The sequence below is a fragment of the Lepidochelys olivacea genome (genome assembly GCF_965140295.1).
Source record: "Lepidochelys olivacea isolate rLepOli2 genome assembly, chromosome: 1".
Taxonomy (NCBI): domain Eukaryota; kingdom Metazoa; phylum Chordata; order Testudines; family Cheloniidae; genus Lepidochelys; species Lepidochelys olivacea.
In genome coordinates, this window is record NC_140411.1 from 292,882,728 (window position 1) to 292,895,793 (window position 13,066).

At 39.8% G+C, this 13,066-nt stretch overlaps 1 protein-coding gene across 4 annotated transcripts in view; it reads right to left on the reverse strand.

The window, feature by feature from the left end:
- The window catches only part of MON2 (MON2 homolog, regulator of endosome-to-Golgi trafficking), a 156,180-nt gene that overhangs the window by 13,997 nt on the left and 129,117 nt on the right, over window positions 1-13,066 (reverse strand). For all 4 annotated transcript variants that reach the window (XR_014709113.1, XM_084610419.1, XM_084610417.1 and 1 more), the window contains 3 exons: window positions 5,545-5,605; window positions 3,425-3,548; window positions 2,467-2,674 (listed from right to left, as the gene is read on the reverse strand). Coding sequence is in view for 3 of the 4 variants with exons in the window: in XM_084610419.1 (XP_084466545.1) it covers window positions 2,467-2,674; window positions 3,425-3,548; window positions 5,545-5,605 (393 nt within the window). In the remaining variant the exon portion in view is untranslated. The remainder of the gene's footprint in view (window positions 1-2,466; window positions 2,675-3,424; window positions 3,549-5,544; window positions 5,606-13,066) is intronic.

Genomic DNA, 13,066 nt, shown 5'->3' on the forward strand with positions numbered 1-13,066 from the left:
AATACATCGCATAAGCAGTCATGTGTGATCTATAGGGCCCTACCAAATTCATGCCCATGAAAAAAGCATCACAGACTGTGAAATTTGGCCTTTGTGTGTGCTTTTACCCTATACTGGACAGATTTCATGGGGGGGAGACCAGCATTTTGCAAATTGGGGGTCTTGACCCAAAAGGGAGTTGCAAGGGGGGGTCCAACAAGGTTATTTTAGGGGGATCGTGGTATTGCCACCCTTTCTTCTGTGCTGCATTCACAGCTGGGGGGGCTGGAGAGCGGCGGCTGTTAGCCGGGCGCCCAGCTCTAAAGGCAGCACCCCCGCCAGCAGCAGCACAAAAGTAAGGGTGGCAATACCATACCAGGCCATTCTTTCTTCTGCGCTGCTGCCTTCAGAGCTCGGTGGCTGGAGAGTGGCAGCTGCTGACTGAGAGCCCAGCTCTTCAGGCAGAAGCAAGGGTGGCAATACCATACCATGCCATCATTACTTCTGCGCTGCTGCTGACAGCGGTTCTGATTTCAGAGCTGGGATACTGGCCAGCAGCCGCCACTTTCCAGCTGCCCAGCTCCGAAGGCAACACTGCCACTAGCAGCTGCACAGAAGTAAGGGTAGCAGTACCGCAACCCTCGCTACAATAACACTGCAACTCCCCCCGAACTCCCCAACTCCTTTTTGGGTCAGGACCCCTACAATTACAACACAGTGACATTTCAGACTTAAATAGCTGAAGTCATGAAATTTACAATTTTTAAAATCCTATGACTGTGAAAGTCACCAACATGGACTGTGAATTTGGTAGGGGCTTAGTGATCAATAATGAAAGTGCCAGCCACTGTATTCCCCAGGAGCCAGAGACAGTGCCTGACCAGGGTCTAAGGGCTGATTGGAATCTTACTGATTAAGTTTGCAGGGGACATAAACCTGTGCATTGGGAGGAGGCTCTTTTGCACAGGGGTCAACGTGGACTTCAGATTGCTCAATTGCAGGCTCAGCTTCAGGAAGAGTTCTATGGCTTCGTACATTGTCTGAGAAGTCACCTCCCAGGAGTGTCCTTTCCAAAGCCAATCATCTAGGTAAGGCAACACCAAAATTGCAATCCTGCAGAGATGAGCCACTATTACTGACATGATCTTTGAAAATACCCGTGGGGCATATGATAGGCCAAAATGGAGTACCCTGTACTGAAAATCATAGAAGTGTAGGACTGGAAGGGACCTCAATAGGTTATCTATTCTAGTTGCTTACGCTCAAGGTAGGACTATGTAAAACTAGACCATTCCTAACAGGTGTTTGCCTAATCTGTTCTTAAACCTTCAATGATGGAGATTCCACAACCTCCCCCGGCAATTTGTTCCGCTGCTTAACTACCCTGACACAAATTTTCCTAATGTCCAACCGAAACCGCCCTTGCTGCAATTTAAGCCCATTGCTTCTGGTCCTATCCTAAGGTTAAGGAGAAATTTTTTCCTCCCTTCTCCCTGTAACAATCTTTTATGTACTTGAAAACTATTATGTCCCCCCCTCAGTCTTTTCTTTTCCACTAAACAAAACCAATTTTTTCAATCTTTCCTCATAGGTCATGTTTTCTAGACCTTTAATAATTTTTGTTGCTCTCTTCTGGACTTTCTCAACTTTGTTCACTTCTTTCCTGAAATGCAGCTCTCAGAACTAGACACAATACTCCAGTTGCGACCTTATCAGTGAGGAATAGAGTGAAAACTATTTTTCGTCTTACTTACACCCCAGAATGAAGTTTGCTTTTTTGCAACAGTGTTACACTGTTGAGTCATATTTAGCTTGTGATCCACTATAACCCCCAGGGTCCTTTTCTGCAGTACTCCTTCCTACGCAGTCATTTCCCATTTTGTGTGCGTGCAATTGATTTGTACTGGCCGACTGTAAAGCAAAGGAATCATTTGTGGGATGGGTGGATTTCAATGTGGAAATACGCATCCTGAAGGTCGAAGGCTGAGAACTAATCTCCTTGATCCAGTGATGGGATTATTGTTGCAAGTGTCACCATTCTGAATTTTTGTGCCTTGACAAAGTTATTGAGTACTCTTAAATCTAGGCTGAATCTTCAACTACCACTCTATCTGGAATAAAATCCCTTCCCCTCTGCTGTGTAGGAACTGGTTCTATAGCACCCAGGTGTAGAAGGGGGTCTATTTCCTGCAGTAGCAGCTTCTCACATGGAAGGGGGGATGACAGAGAGAAGAGGAAATTATCCCCAAAACCCACTTGTCCATAGTGATGGACTCCCAAGCCCACTGGAAGTGGTAAAAGCGGTTCCCAAAAGGAGGAAGGCTGGTGAAGTCTTGCACCTAGAGTGGAGCACCCATACGGACACTACTTGAAGAAGAACACAGATTTTTTTGGGTCAAATTATATTCTTAATTATAAATAAATTTTTTTCTACCATAATATATTGGCATGTTTGGTTTTTTTGTTTAGTTTTTAAATAGTACATACCGTGGAAGAGGACACTTGCCACTTAATCTTTCATCTTCTATGTAGCGATACAGTACATCCTGTGATCTTTTCAAGAGTACAGACAGTGCCATTCTAGAGATGTATCCTTCCTGAGGAGTTGTGACTTTATTACTGAATGAAAACTGAAGCAGCGTTTCAAAGCACATTTTAGAAAATTCTTCTCTCATTCGAATATCTATTTCTGCTTCTGTCAAAGTAAAATAATCTTTCATAGTGCAACAAGCTTGGTAAACATACCGTATTTTTTAATTTCAATAGCTGCCTTAATCATACTTACAGTATTTAAAATATTTACAAATACTGTAAAGCACACATTTTGAAAAAAGATAGTAGTACAGCCATTTTTAAATAGCACATAAAATTCAGAAACAGCTGCATATTTTCAATTAGTGTTTAACTTAGCTATTAAGATTTAATCTAAAAGCAATGTCTAGTCAGTTACACCCCTTAGTTTTATCAAGGTCACTTAATTTCAAAGAACAAGATTTTTTTTTTTTTTTATGGATTGCAATTGCCTGAAATTATTACCAGAACCTATTTTAACTTGCATGCTGGAGACCAAAGTGAGTGGGAAGTGGAGGAAGATAGTTTAAACAAACAAACAAACAAAAGGACTTAAAGCCTAGGTAACTACAAAGACAAGAGTGCATTCTTAAAAAAAGATATTTGCCCCAAAATGCAGAAATATTACCAGAAAGTTGCAAACAAAATACTATGCATTCTTCATAGCATGAAAGTTATCCCATAGATTTAAAAATTACAGTATTTGAGATCACCTCTGTGGGCTGGAAACTTATTCATGATATTGGTGAATAAGTAATACATGCAGTTTAAAATCTTTGGTAAAATCAGTATTGTAATAGGCACATTTTAATTTGCCTTCCACAGGATTTTTACACTGTTTTTATATCTTTTGTTTATAATTCAGGTAACATACCCGTAAATGAGGATGACTGAGAATGTATTGAACCTTTATTAAGCATAGTCATTATCTGACCAACAAATTCCTTGGGAATAAAATTAGCATATGGCAGTATCTCTGTGCTGATGAGTTGCACCACCTAAAACAAATGAAATACATTTAAATTTGTTTTCTAGGAAAAATTCAGTGATTAAAATTATAACTAACACTTAGAAGACATATATAAACTTAAAGAAATGGAACAAGATACAGAAAGTTATAGTCTGGATGCATTCATTAAATGTAACAAAGCAATGTTCAAATAAAGCATGAATAATGGTCATGCTCAGTGAAACTTGAGAAGCAACATCTTTTATATTTACTATGCTTACTGTTGTAAAATTGATAATACAGGATGGCTAAACTTTTCAAAAATAGGATCTTAAAATTAGGCTTCTAAATTCATATTTTAGGCATCTGCCTGATCTTATGAAGGGCAGATAACTCAATAGATCCCACTGAATTTTGAAAATCATTGCTGAAATGTTTACTTCAAACTGAATTTAGAGTTAGGTGCCATGCCCATCAGTAGATCAGTTTTACTGCACACTAGATCTAGGTCAGTGGCTCTCAACCTTTCCAGACTACTGCACCCCTTTTCAGGAGTCTGATTGGTCTTGCATACCCCCAAGTTTCACCTCACTTAAAAACTACTTGCTTACAAAATCTGACATAAAAATATATTAGTATTATAGCATATTATTACTGAAAAATTGCTTACTTTCTCATTTTTATCATATAATTGTAAAATAAATCAATTAGAATGTAAGTATTTCACTTGTATTTCAGTGTATAGTATATAGAGCAGTATAAACCAGTCATTGTCTGTATGAAATTTTAGTTTGTACTGACTTTGCTTGTGCTTTTTATGTAGCCTGTTATAAAACTAAGCAAATATCTAAATGAGTTGATGTATCCTCTGGAAGACTTCTGTGTAGTTTGAGAACCACTGATCTAGGCCACTACAGGGGACCCCGCTTCCATTATTAATCCTGAGCTCTGCATATCCCAGCTGCAGTCCTTGGGAGATAACTGAAGCTAAAGCACTTAATTATCACTGCCCTTCAATTTAGAACTCTTAACTCTGCCCTGGTGTGAAAAGTGACCAATCTCTCTTCATTCAAATGTCTCTTCCTTTTTCAAGGCTTTTCCAGCGTTAACCCAACCAAGTACTATAACACACCTATTTAAACTGCAGTGCTGTCTGATAACCTGCCTGAGGTCATCAAGGGCACTATGAGTCTGAGTTGCTTCATCTGTCCATTCAGATTTAAAGTGTCTGGAGCAAGGACCATATTTTCCTGTTCTTTCTTTCTTTGTTTTTTTCTAGAGGTGAACACAGTCACTGCTTAAATCATCATGATTACTGAATGAGTATAATCTCTTGGCTAATCAAGTGTTGCTTCACTCTTAAGAAAGTGCAACATGAGGCATTCACTTTAGGCCAGGTTGTGAACATGTTACTCTCAAATGGTAAGCAATTACTTGTGTGAGTAACAGTTCACAAATGGGAGTAAGGGATTCACAGTGTGGTCCTCTATGAGTGTTTGATAAGGACTATTTATGAATACAGAAATAATTCTATTTAACAATTACGGGACAGATTGTGCCATTAAAGTATGACCTTGAGTATGGGACTGGATGGAGCTGCACCTTCTCAGAGAAACCTAACGAGACTTTTTAATTCAGGACAGCAGGAGGCTTCAGTGAACTCTGGAGAATTGCAACGATTATGCCATCCCTTAGGAGGCTGCCACATGCATTACCTCTGTGCAGAGCCAGATAATGTGTGGGAGGCAGAGATGTACCACTTCCTCCCCACTCCTTGGGGTTGTCTTGCACCCCAGTTGATACCAACAAAGAACTCCTTGTGCATGACTTCCCACCACTATGCACACCCCAAAAGACAGCCACAGTCTGGACCCATGGTTTTGTTACCTTTTTTTTACTGATCAAAAAAGTTGCAGCCAAGTCAGTAAAATTCAATAACAACCACAGTTTTATCCAGATGTTAATTTATGACAGTTACCTATGAGTCTGAACATTCCTAGTTAGTTTATATACAAACTAATACAAAAACACTCTAGTTTCCTCACCTCAACATCAATACTCTCGTTTCTCTGAAACTCTTGAATAGAAAGATTATCTGGAGGTATACTAAAAAGAAACATGAAAATATTATGTTATACTTTTAAAGTGAGTAGAATCTTCTGGAAATTGTAAAGATAAAGAGACAGAAGCACGCACGGTATGAAAACAACAAATATTGATATACATAAAGCCAGTACTGTATATACCAGAGACTAATTAATATTTTAGAATACAAACCTTACAGCATAAGAATAAATAAAACAAGCTAAAAAGGACGGAGGAAAAAACATTGTATTAAAAAATGTAAGAAACCATAATAAAGTGTTACAAAACCAGTTGATTATTGACTTTAAATAGTAATCATTTGTCATTGACAGTATGATTTTGATATGTACTTTGTTTCATTAGCTATTGCATGTGTTTGTAATCATCTGTATTAGTGTTTTTTAAAACAGCATTTCAATTAAAAAAATCAGAAATTTGCAAAGATAAAGATTGTAGTACAGGAGTAATTTATCAGTGTACCAACAGGTTCCTTTCTGTTCATGTCATAATAGCAACCATGAAAAGGTAGAGGACCACTGTAAACCCTTTACAAAGATTCCACAGACACACCGCAGTGGATCAAACATTTTACCATTGTTGCTTATCCCCTCTGGACACAAGGTTATGGTATTTTTGTCATTTTTATTTTTAAAGTTACCTTAAAAAGCACTTCATTTGAATTTTACATGATTTTCCACATGTCTACCAGATTTTTGAAATTGGTACAATATTCTCCCCTCTTTTTAAAAAAAAAACAAAAACACACAATTTGAAGTACCAAAATGTTCGTTTTCTCTCATTCCTGTTTAACAAGAGTGCATCCATCACTGAATTCTACTCCATAAAAATATTTGGGCTTGTTCCATATTTTAAATCATAATGCTGACATGAAACTGAAGTATTGTGGGTGTTTCACAAACAATTAATTCTGAATTATTTCATGTTTTCTCCTCTACGATGTCACATCACTTTTGTAATGCATGTGCCCTTCATTTATGAGGCTGAGAGCTTCTCTAAGTTTCAAAACAGTTGGCACAGTCTTTTTGTCCTGTCAGTAGACAGCACCCAATCCTCATATTTGAGTTTACATTTTTTATGTAATTTATTATCCAGGGACTCCTATAGTTAAGTTTGCCTAATGCTGTGCATTGTAAGACACTGGTTTTAGTTGCTTATAACTTTGCCAAGCTTTAACCATTCAGTAAAAACGATTCTGCAATTTCTGAGGACGAAGTTAGGGGAAAATATGTTTTTTTGCCAGTGTTAAAAAAATTCTTACGATCATTTCACTGAGAAATTCTAGGACCTTCATGCTTTAAAAGCAGAGACTTGAAGGTTGGCACAGGGGTCCTTTTGGGGTCAGGGTCATGTACTTTGCTTCTCCTGTGAAAATTCACCCAAATATGGCCAATTTATAACCCTATGCAAACGGAAGCCTCTCAGAATTTGGCAGCTAGATTCTCCAAACATTCTGTCTGCACTGAACATGTTCCAGTCCCACATATCTCCTTTATGCCAACCACATTGTTCATACTCAATTCCAAGGCTTCAGGACTTTCCCTGCAATTGCTCATCCTGTCTGCTGGGGGCCACTGTGATTCCTGACACTAAAACTGAAAGGAAGGAGACTCTCTTTCCTTTGTTTTCAGTGCTTCCCATGCTAGCAGCCAAGCAGCATGGAGGAGGAGAAGAAAGACACCTTAACTTGAATGCAGCGGGATGAGGAGCAGAACAGACAAGTGTAGGCTGGAGGTTGATAAAAGTAGAGAAAGCGGGGCCAGGTCCAAAAGGGGATAGGCTTCCGGGAGGAAAACAACAGAAGGGTCTGTAACCACTATACTCCCGTCCAGAAGGCAGGATAACATTCATTGAATAACATTCATTTGCTGACTAGAAAATTCTTGCAGAAACCACTGCAAACTGTGTACCCTATCCCCAGCTTGGGACTGGTCTAAATGGAGGATAAAAGCCTACTACTGCTACCAGTTACTCCATTAGCTCAAGCAGTAAAGATCTGTGCTATGGATATAAAGGTTAACAATGACGCAAATAGAAATTCTCTTTTCCTAGCTTGTTTTTAAAAACAATTTAGACCAAAGATCCCCAAATTGTGGGGCACCTCCCCCCCAGAGGGGTGCAGATGAATGTTTGGGAGGGCACAGGGGGCCCTGGCCAGCCACCATGGGAAGTGGGGAGGTCCTGCTCTGCCCCCGGCTCCGCTCCCAGCCCCAGACTTGCTCCCAATTGTGGCCCTGCTATGGCTTCCATTCCTAGCCCCACCCCCAACTGGGGCCCCAGTTTTGGCCCCTTTACCCCATCTGCTCCTGGTCCTGGCTGCCATGGGGGGCATGATCATGAAAAGTTAGGGGACCACTGATCTAGATACTACAAACAATATCTCTCTGCCTCACAGGAATATCGTGAAGCTAAATTAAATAATGTTTGTGAAACACTCAGCTACTGCGGTAATGGGTGCCATAAAAAAAGGAATAAGAAAATTTAAAATTCTGTATTTGCTGCAGATGTTGGGTGCCGTGCAGTAAGCCAGCACAGGACCCACACACCAAATGCTGGATATAAAGATATTGATTAGCCACCCGTTCAACGAGCACTACTCTTCGTGTACACTGAATGGGGAAGATGTCTATGCAAGAATTGTAGTAATGATGTAATTAAAGGTTGTATCAAAATGCATACATATAGGGGAGACTGAATTAAAGGCTGCAAAAGCAACCTTAATTCTGGCATGTCCCCACTTTTGAGCGCTTGACTTTTCAATCTCAGTGTTCTTTTGATGTAGTTTTTTTGTATGTTGTTATAGTCTATGTACATATGCACACATTTTTTCTGGTTTTGAATATTAATTCATATAATGGTTTAAGCTGCTTCCAAAAAAGTCTCTAAGAATTATTGTTATGCAGTAATACACCAGCATGCTACTCACAGCTCTGTTGGTGCAAATTAAAGTTTAACTTAAAGGAATAATATATTGACTCTTAAAAGTTCAGAATGATTTTGGCTTATTAGAAAAAACAATGTAGTTGTCTCTCTCTAAATGTCCATTGTAAAGAAAGCAATCCTTATTGCTTGGAGAATGTTATGTCCTATGACGGAGAAATTAATGTTTCATTTTTTCATTGGCCTGGACTCTTCTGACAACACCAACAACTGCCTCCATACAACCTTGAATATACTTTAGTTTCTCCTCTTCTACCTAGGTTTCATTAAAAAAAAAAAAAAAAAATCTACCTACATCCAGCCCCATAGGTAGATTGCAAATCTACCCCAACTCAAGAGACAAAGGGTAAAGTCACAGATCAAGGCCAGACCACTGTGATCATCTAATTTGACTTCCTAAATGACACAGGCCACAGGACTTGCCTGCATTAATTCCTGCTTCAAGTCCAATGGTTGTGGTTGAAGTAGAGTATATCTTTCAATAAAACATTCAATCTTGACTTAATTTTCAGTGATGGAAAATCCACCACAATTTGTGTTAAGTTGTTCCAATGTTTATACAATTGCACCTTCTTTCTAGTAGGAATTTGTGTAGCTTCAACTTCTAGCCATTGGATCTTGTTACACCTTTGTTTAATAAACTGAAGAACCCTTAATTATCAAATTTATGTTCCTCTTATAAAAAGAAAAGGAGCACTCCTTTTCTTTTTGCGAATACAGACTAACAAGGCTGTTACTCTGGTTCCTCTTGTAGGAACTTACAGATTGTGATCAAATCACTCCTTCACCTTATTGGTAAGCTAAATAGACTGAACTCCTTGAGTCTTTCACTGAAAGGCACATTGTCCAATCTTTTTGATCATTCTTGTGTCTCTTCTCTTCTTTTGTATGTGTCACAAGTCAATATCTAGATTGTTCAGCATCTAATTGCTCCATCACTGAAGGCTGCAAAGTGTTGCAATCCAAATCTAATGTTTTAATTTTGGAACTCTTCCACCACATTTAATTATCTGCATCTCTAAGCCAAATTTTGGCACTATGGCGGGCTTGGATTCTAAGTGCCTCTTCTCTGAACCCTCTCTAATTTTTCAACAGCATTCCTGAAGTGTGGACACCAGAACTGGACACACGAGTGCTTGCACCAGTGCCAAATACAGATGTAATATAATCTCCCTACTCCTATTCCCCTGTTTATACATGCAAGGTCACAATTGTCCTTTTAGCCTGGAATCTCATGTTCAACTGATTACCCACCATGACCCCAAAGTTTTCTTCAGAGTCACTCCCTCCCAGGATTGAGTGCCCCATCATGTAAGTATGACTTACATTATTTGTTCCTAGATGAATGACCCTACATTTGGCCATACTGAAACACATACGGTTTGCTTAAACCCAGTTTACTAAGGGATCCAGGTCATTCAGTATCAGTGACCTATCTTCTTCATTATGTACCACTCCCCAAATCTTTGGGTCATCTACAAACTATCAGTAAAAGTTTAGTATATTCTTTCAGATCACTCATAAAACTATTAAAAATAGTACAGGGCCAAGAACCAATCCCTATTGGACTCTATTAGAAACATACCTGCTCAGTGATAACCCCACATTTACAATTATATTGTGAGACCTATTAGTCAGTCAGGTTTTAATCAATTTAATATGTGCCATGTTGAATTGTATCGCTCTGGTTTCTTCATCAAAACATTTTGTGGTATCAAGTCAAACGCCTTACAGAAATCGAAGTATATTAAATCAACATTATTACCATTATCAACTAAACTTGTAATTTCATCAAAAACATGAATATAGTTTGAAAAAATCTGTTTTCCATAATCCCATGTTGATTGATTTTAGTTACCCTCTTTTAATCTTTGAACTGAGTCCCATATCAGCCAGTCTATTATTTTCCCCAGGATCAATGTCAAACTGGAAGTTCTATTATTATTTGGTGATCCCATTTATCTTTTTAAAAGAATGGTACTACATTAGATTTCTTCCTGTCCTCTGCCACCTTCCCAGTGTTCTAAGCCTTACTAAAAATCAACACTAATGGTTCAGAAAGTTGTTCAACCATCTCTTTGTAAACTGCTGGATGCAAGTTATCCAGACTTGCTGATTTAAAAGTGTCTAACTTTAGTAGCTACTGTTGGAGTTAAAAGTATTTCCTCGTCATGATCATCATCTGATATGAATACATCATCTAACTTTTTCCCAAATACAGAACAGAAATGTTTATGGAATGCTTATGCCTTTTTTGCATTATTGACAGTTGTTCCGTTAATGGATATAATGCCATTGTTGAGGTGCCTTTTATTCCTGTTACACATAACCCTATTGTCCTTAACTTTGTTGGTCAGAGATTTCTCTGTTTTTGCATCTTCTAGATTACAGAAAGGGGGAAGACAAATCATGGCAGCCAATCCAGTTGTTTGCCAAGAAGAAACAGAACAATTGAAGGAGCATACAAAGGAATCCCGGATGTTTGATTCAAGGCTGAGAAAAAAGGTAGTGAATCAGGGAGCAGACTTAGTTTTAGTGTAGACATAGCCTAACTGATTACAAAATCATGATTAAGTGGCAAGATCACCTTAACTGGTTAAAAGAAAAACAGTTCCATTTGCATCCACACAGCAACTTTTCTACCATCACCACTGTGCTTTACATGGCAACACCTACCACCCCACTTATATGTGCTAATATCAGTGGACTCTGGGAAAATCTGGGCAACTATCTGTTCTATGCTATTGCAATTTTGCAAAGAAAGAAAGCCTCCCACCATTGTCAGTATTAGTTTAGTTTCACTGGTGTTAGCAACAAAATAAACCCTAAGTGTTTATAAACCAGCATTTGAAGTACCATGTTGATTAGAAGTACTATAAGCGCGGCTTAGAAGAAACAATGTTTAAAATGTTGGCTTCCACTATTACTAACACTAATGAAGCTCAAACAATGTTAAGTACATTCAGTGGAAACTTTTCAAAAAACTGTCTTAATATAGACATGGTTATAACACCTCAGGGAGGTGTAGAAGCCCAGAGGCCATGCACACAGCACCATGTGGGACAATGCACTCTGGGATATTTTAATAATCCTACACTACACTCCGACAAGGTATAGCAAATTTCAAGATAATCCATGTAAGCATATGGATTTTAGAATACTAAGAAGAGTCCATTTTTAAGCAGGAATAGTTTCCCAACCTTAGCTAGAGCAGAGCTGGTGCTCCACTATAATATTATATGAAATTAGAATGGGGAGAACAGGCACTACACATCAGCAGCATAGCAGGGTCAGAGTAGTGTGAAGTGGCCCATTCATCTCAATGAGATGTTTGCAGCTGAAAGAAAATATGCAGTGGAGATGAATGCAGCCTGAAATAATAGCTCTGAGATGCGTGAACAGCTCCATTCATGACAGTGGGTGTTCCTATCCCTCCCCTCCAGTGTTAGAGAGAGCTTCTGATATGTGTCAAGTATACCCATTCTCAACTCCTCATCCCAGTCATCTCACAGCAGTTGGTTCTTGGTGCATGCTCCGAGCATGCTTGTTGCAAGATGCCCATCCAGATCCTGGCTCACATAAAGAGCAGTAGGGAGAATGGCTCAGGCCCCCTTAGAGGGGAAAGGTACTCCAGATCCCATCTCATGTGATGGGAGGAGTAGGGAAAGGAGCTCACTCCCACGCAGAAAGGTAAATCCCCTCCAGAACCTACCTCACATGAGGGGTGTGTGTATGTGATTGGCTTCCATAGGTGAGTACAAGCCCTACGGTTGCCAATTTTGGTTGGATGTATTCCTGAAGATTTCATCACGACATAATCTTTAATTAAAGATTAATCTTTAATTCCTGGAGACTCCAGGCCAATCCTGGAGGCTTGGCAACCCTAACAAGCCCCCCAGATCATAGTGCACACACACGGGAATGGGGGAGCAGGGGCTCAGACACCACAGGGAGCAGGGACCACCCCAGAACCTGGCTTACATGAGGGGGGCTAGATACCCATGGACATGCAAAGCCTCCCATATCCCAGCTCTCATAATGGGGGAGGGGGGCGCAGGAAGAGGGACTCAGACTCCTCTAGAGGGGCAAGGGGGCTCCAGATCCCACCACATACACAGGAAGGGAGAATGTCTGGTGCCCCTGTCCCCTATTCTCCCCCAGACCTCCTACTCAGCCCCATGTCCCCTTCTCAGCGTCCCGCCTCCAATCCCCTCAATCCCTCTGACCTCCACTACCACCTATCCTTCTCCCCGAAGCCCCCACTCAATGCAGCTACAAATCCCTCTCACCTCTATTCCTTTCACATCCTAAAATACCCCTCCCCTACCAGCAAGCATTCACATCTTTATTTTATTTTTGATTACATCCCCCGCAAATAAAAATCCCTCAAAGAGATGGATTTTAGCAATATGCCTTCCAGACTTTCCCAGATTTCAGCCTGAAGTAGGATTTAAACAGTCACTGGCTGGGTGAGTTCAGGATCGAAGTCTTACTGCTTATCCTCCTGAGCTATAATCCAGCTGC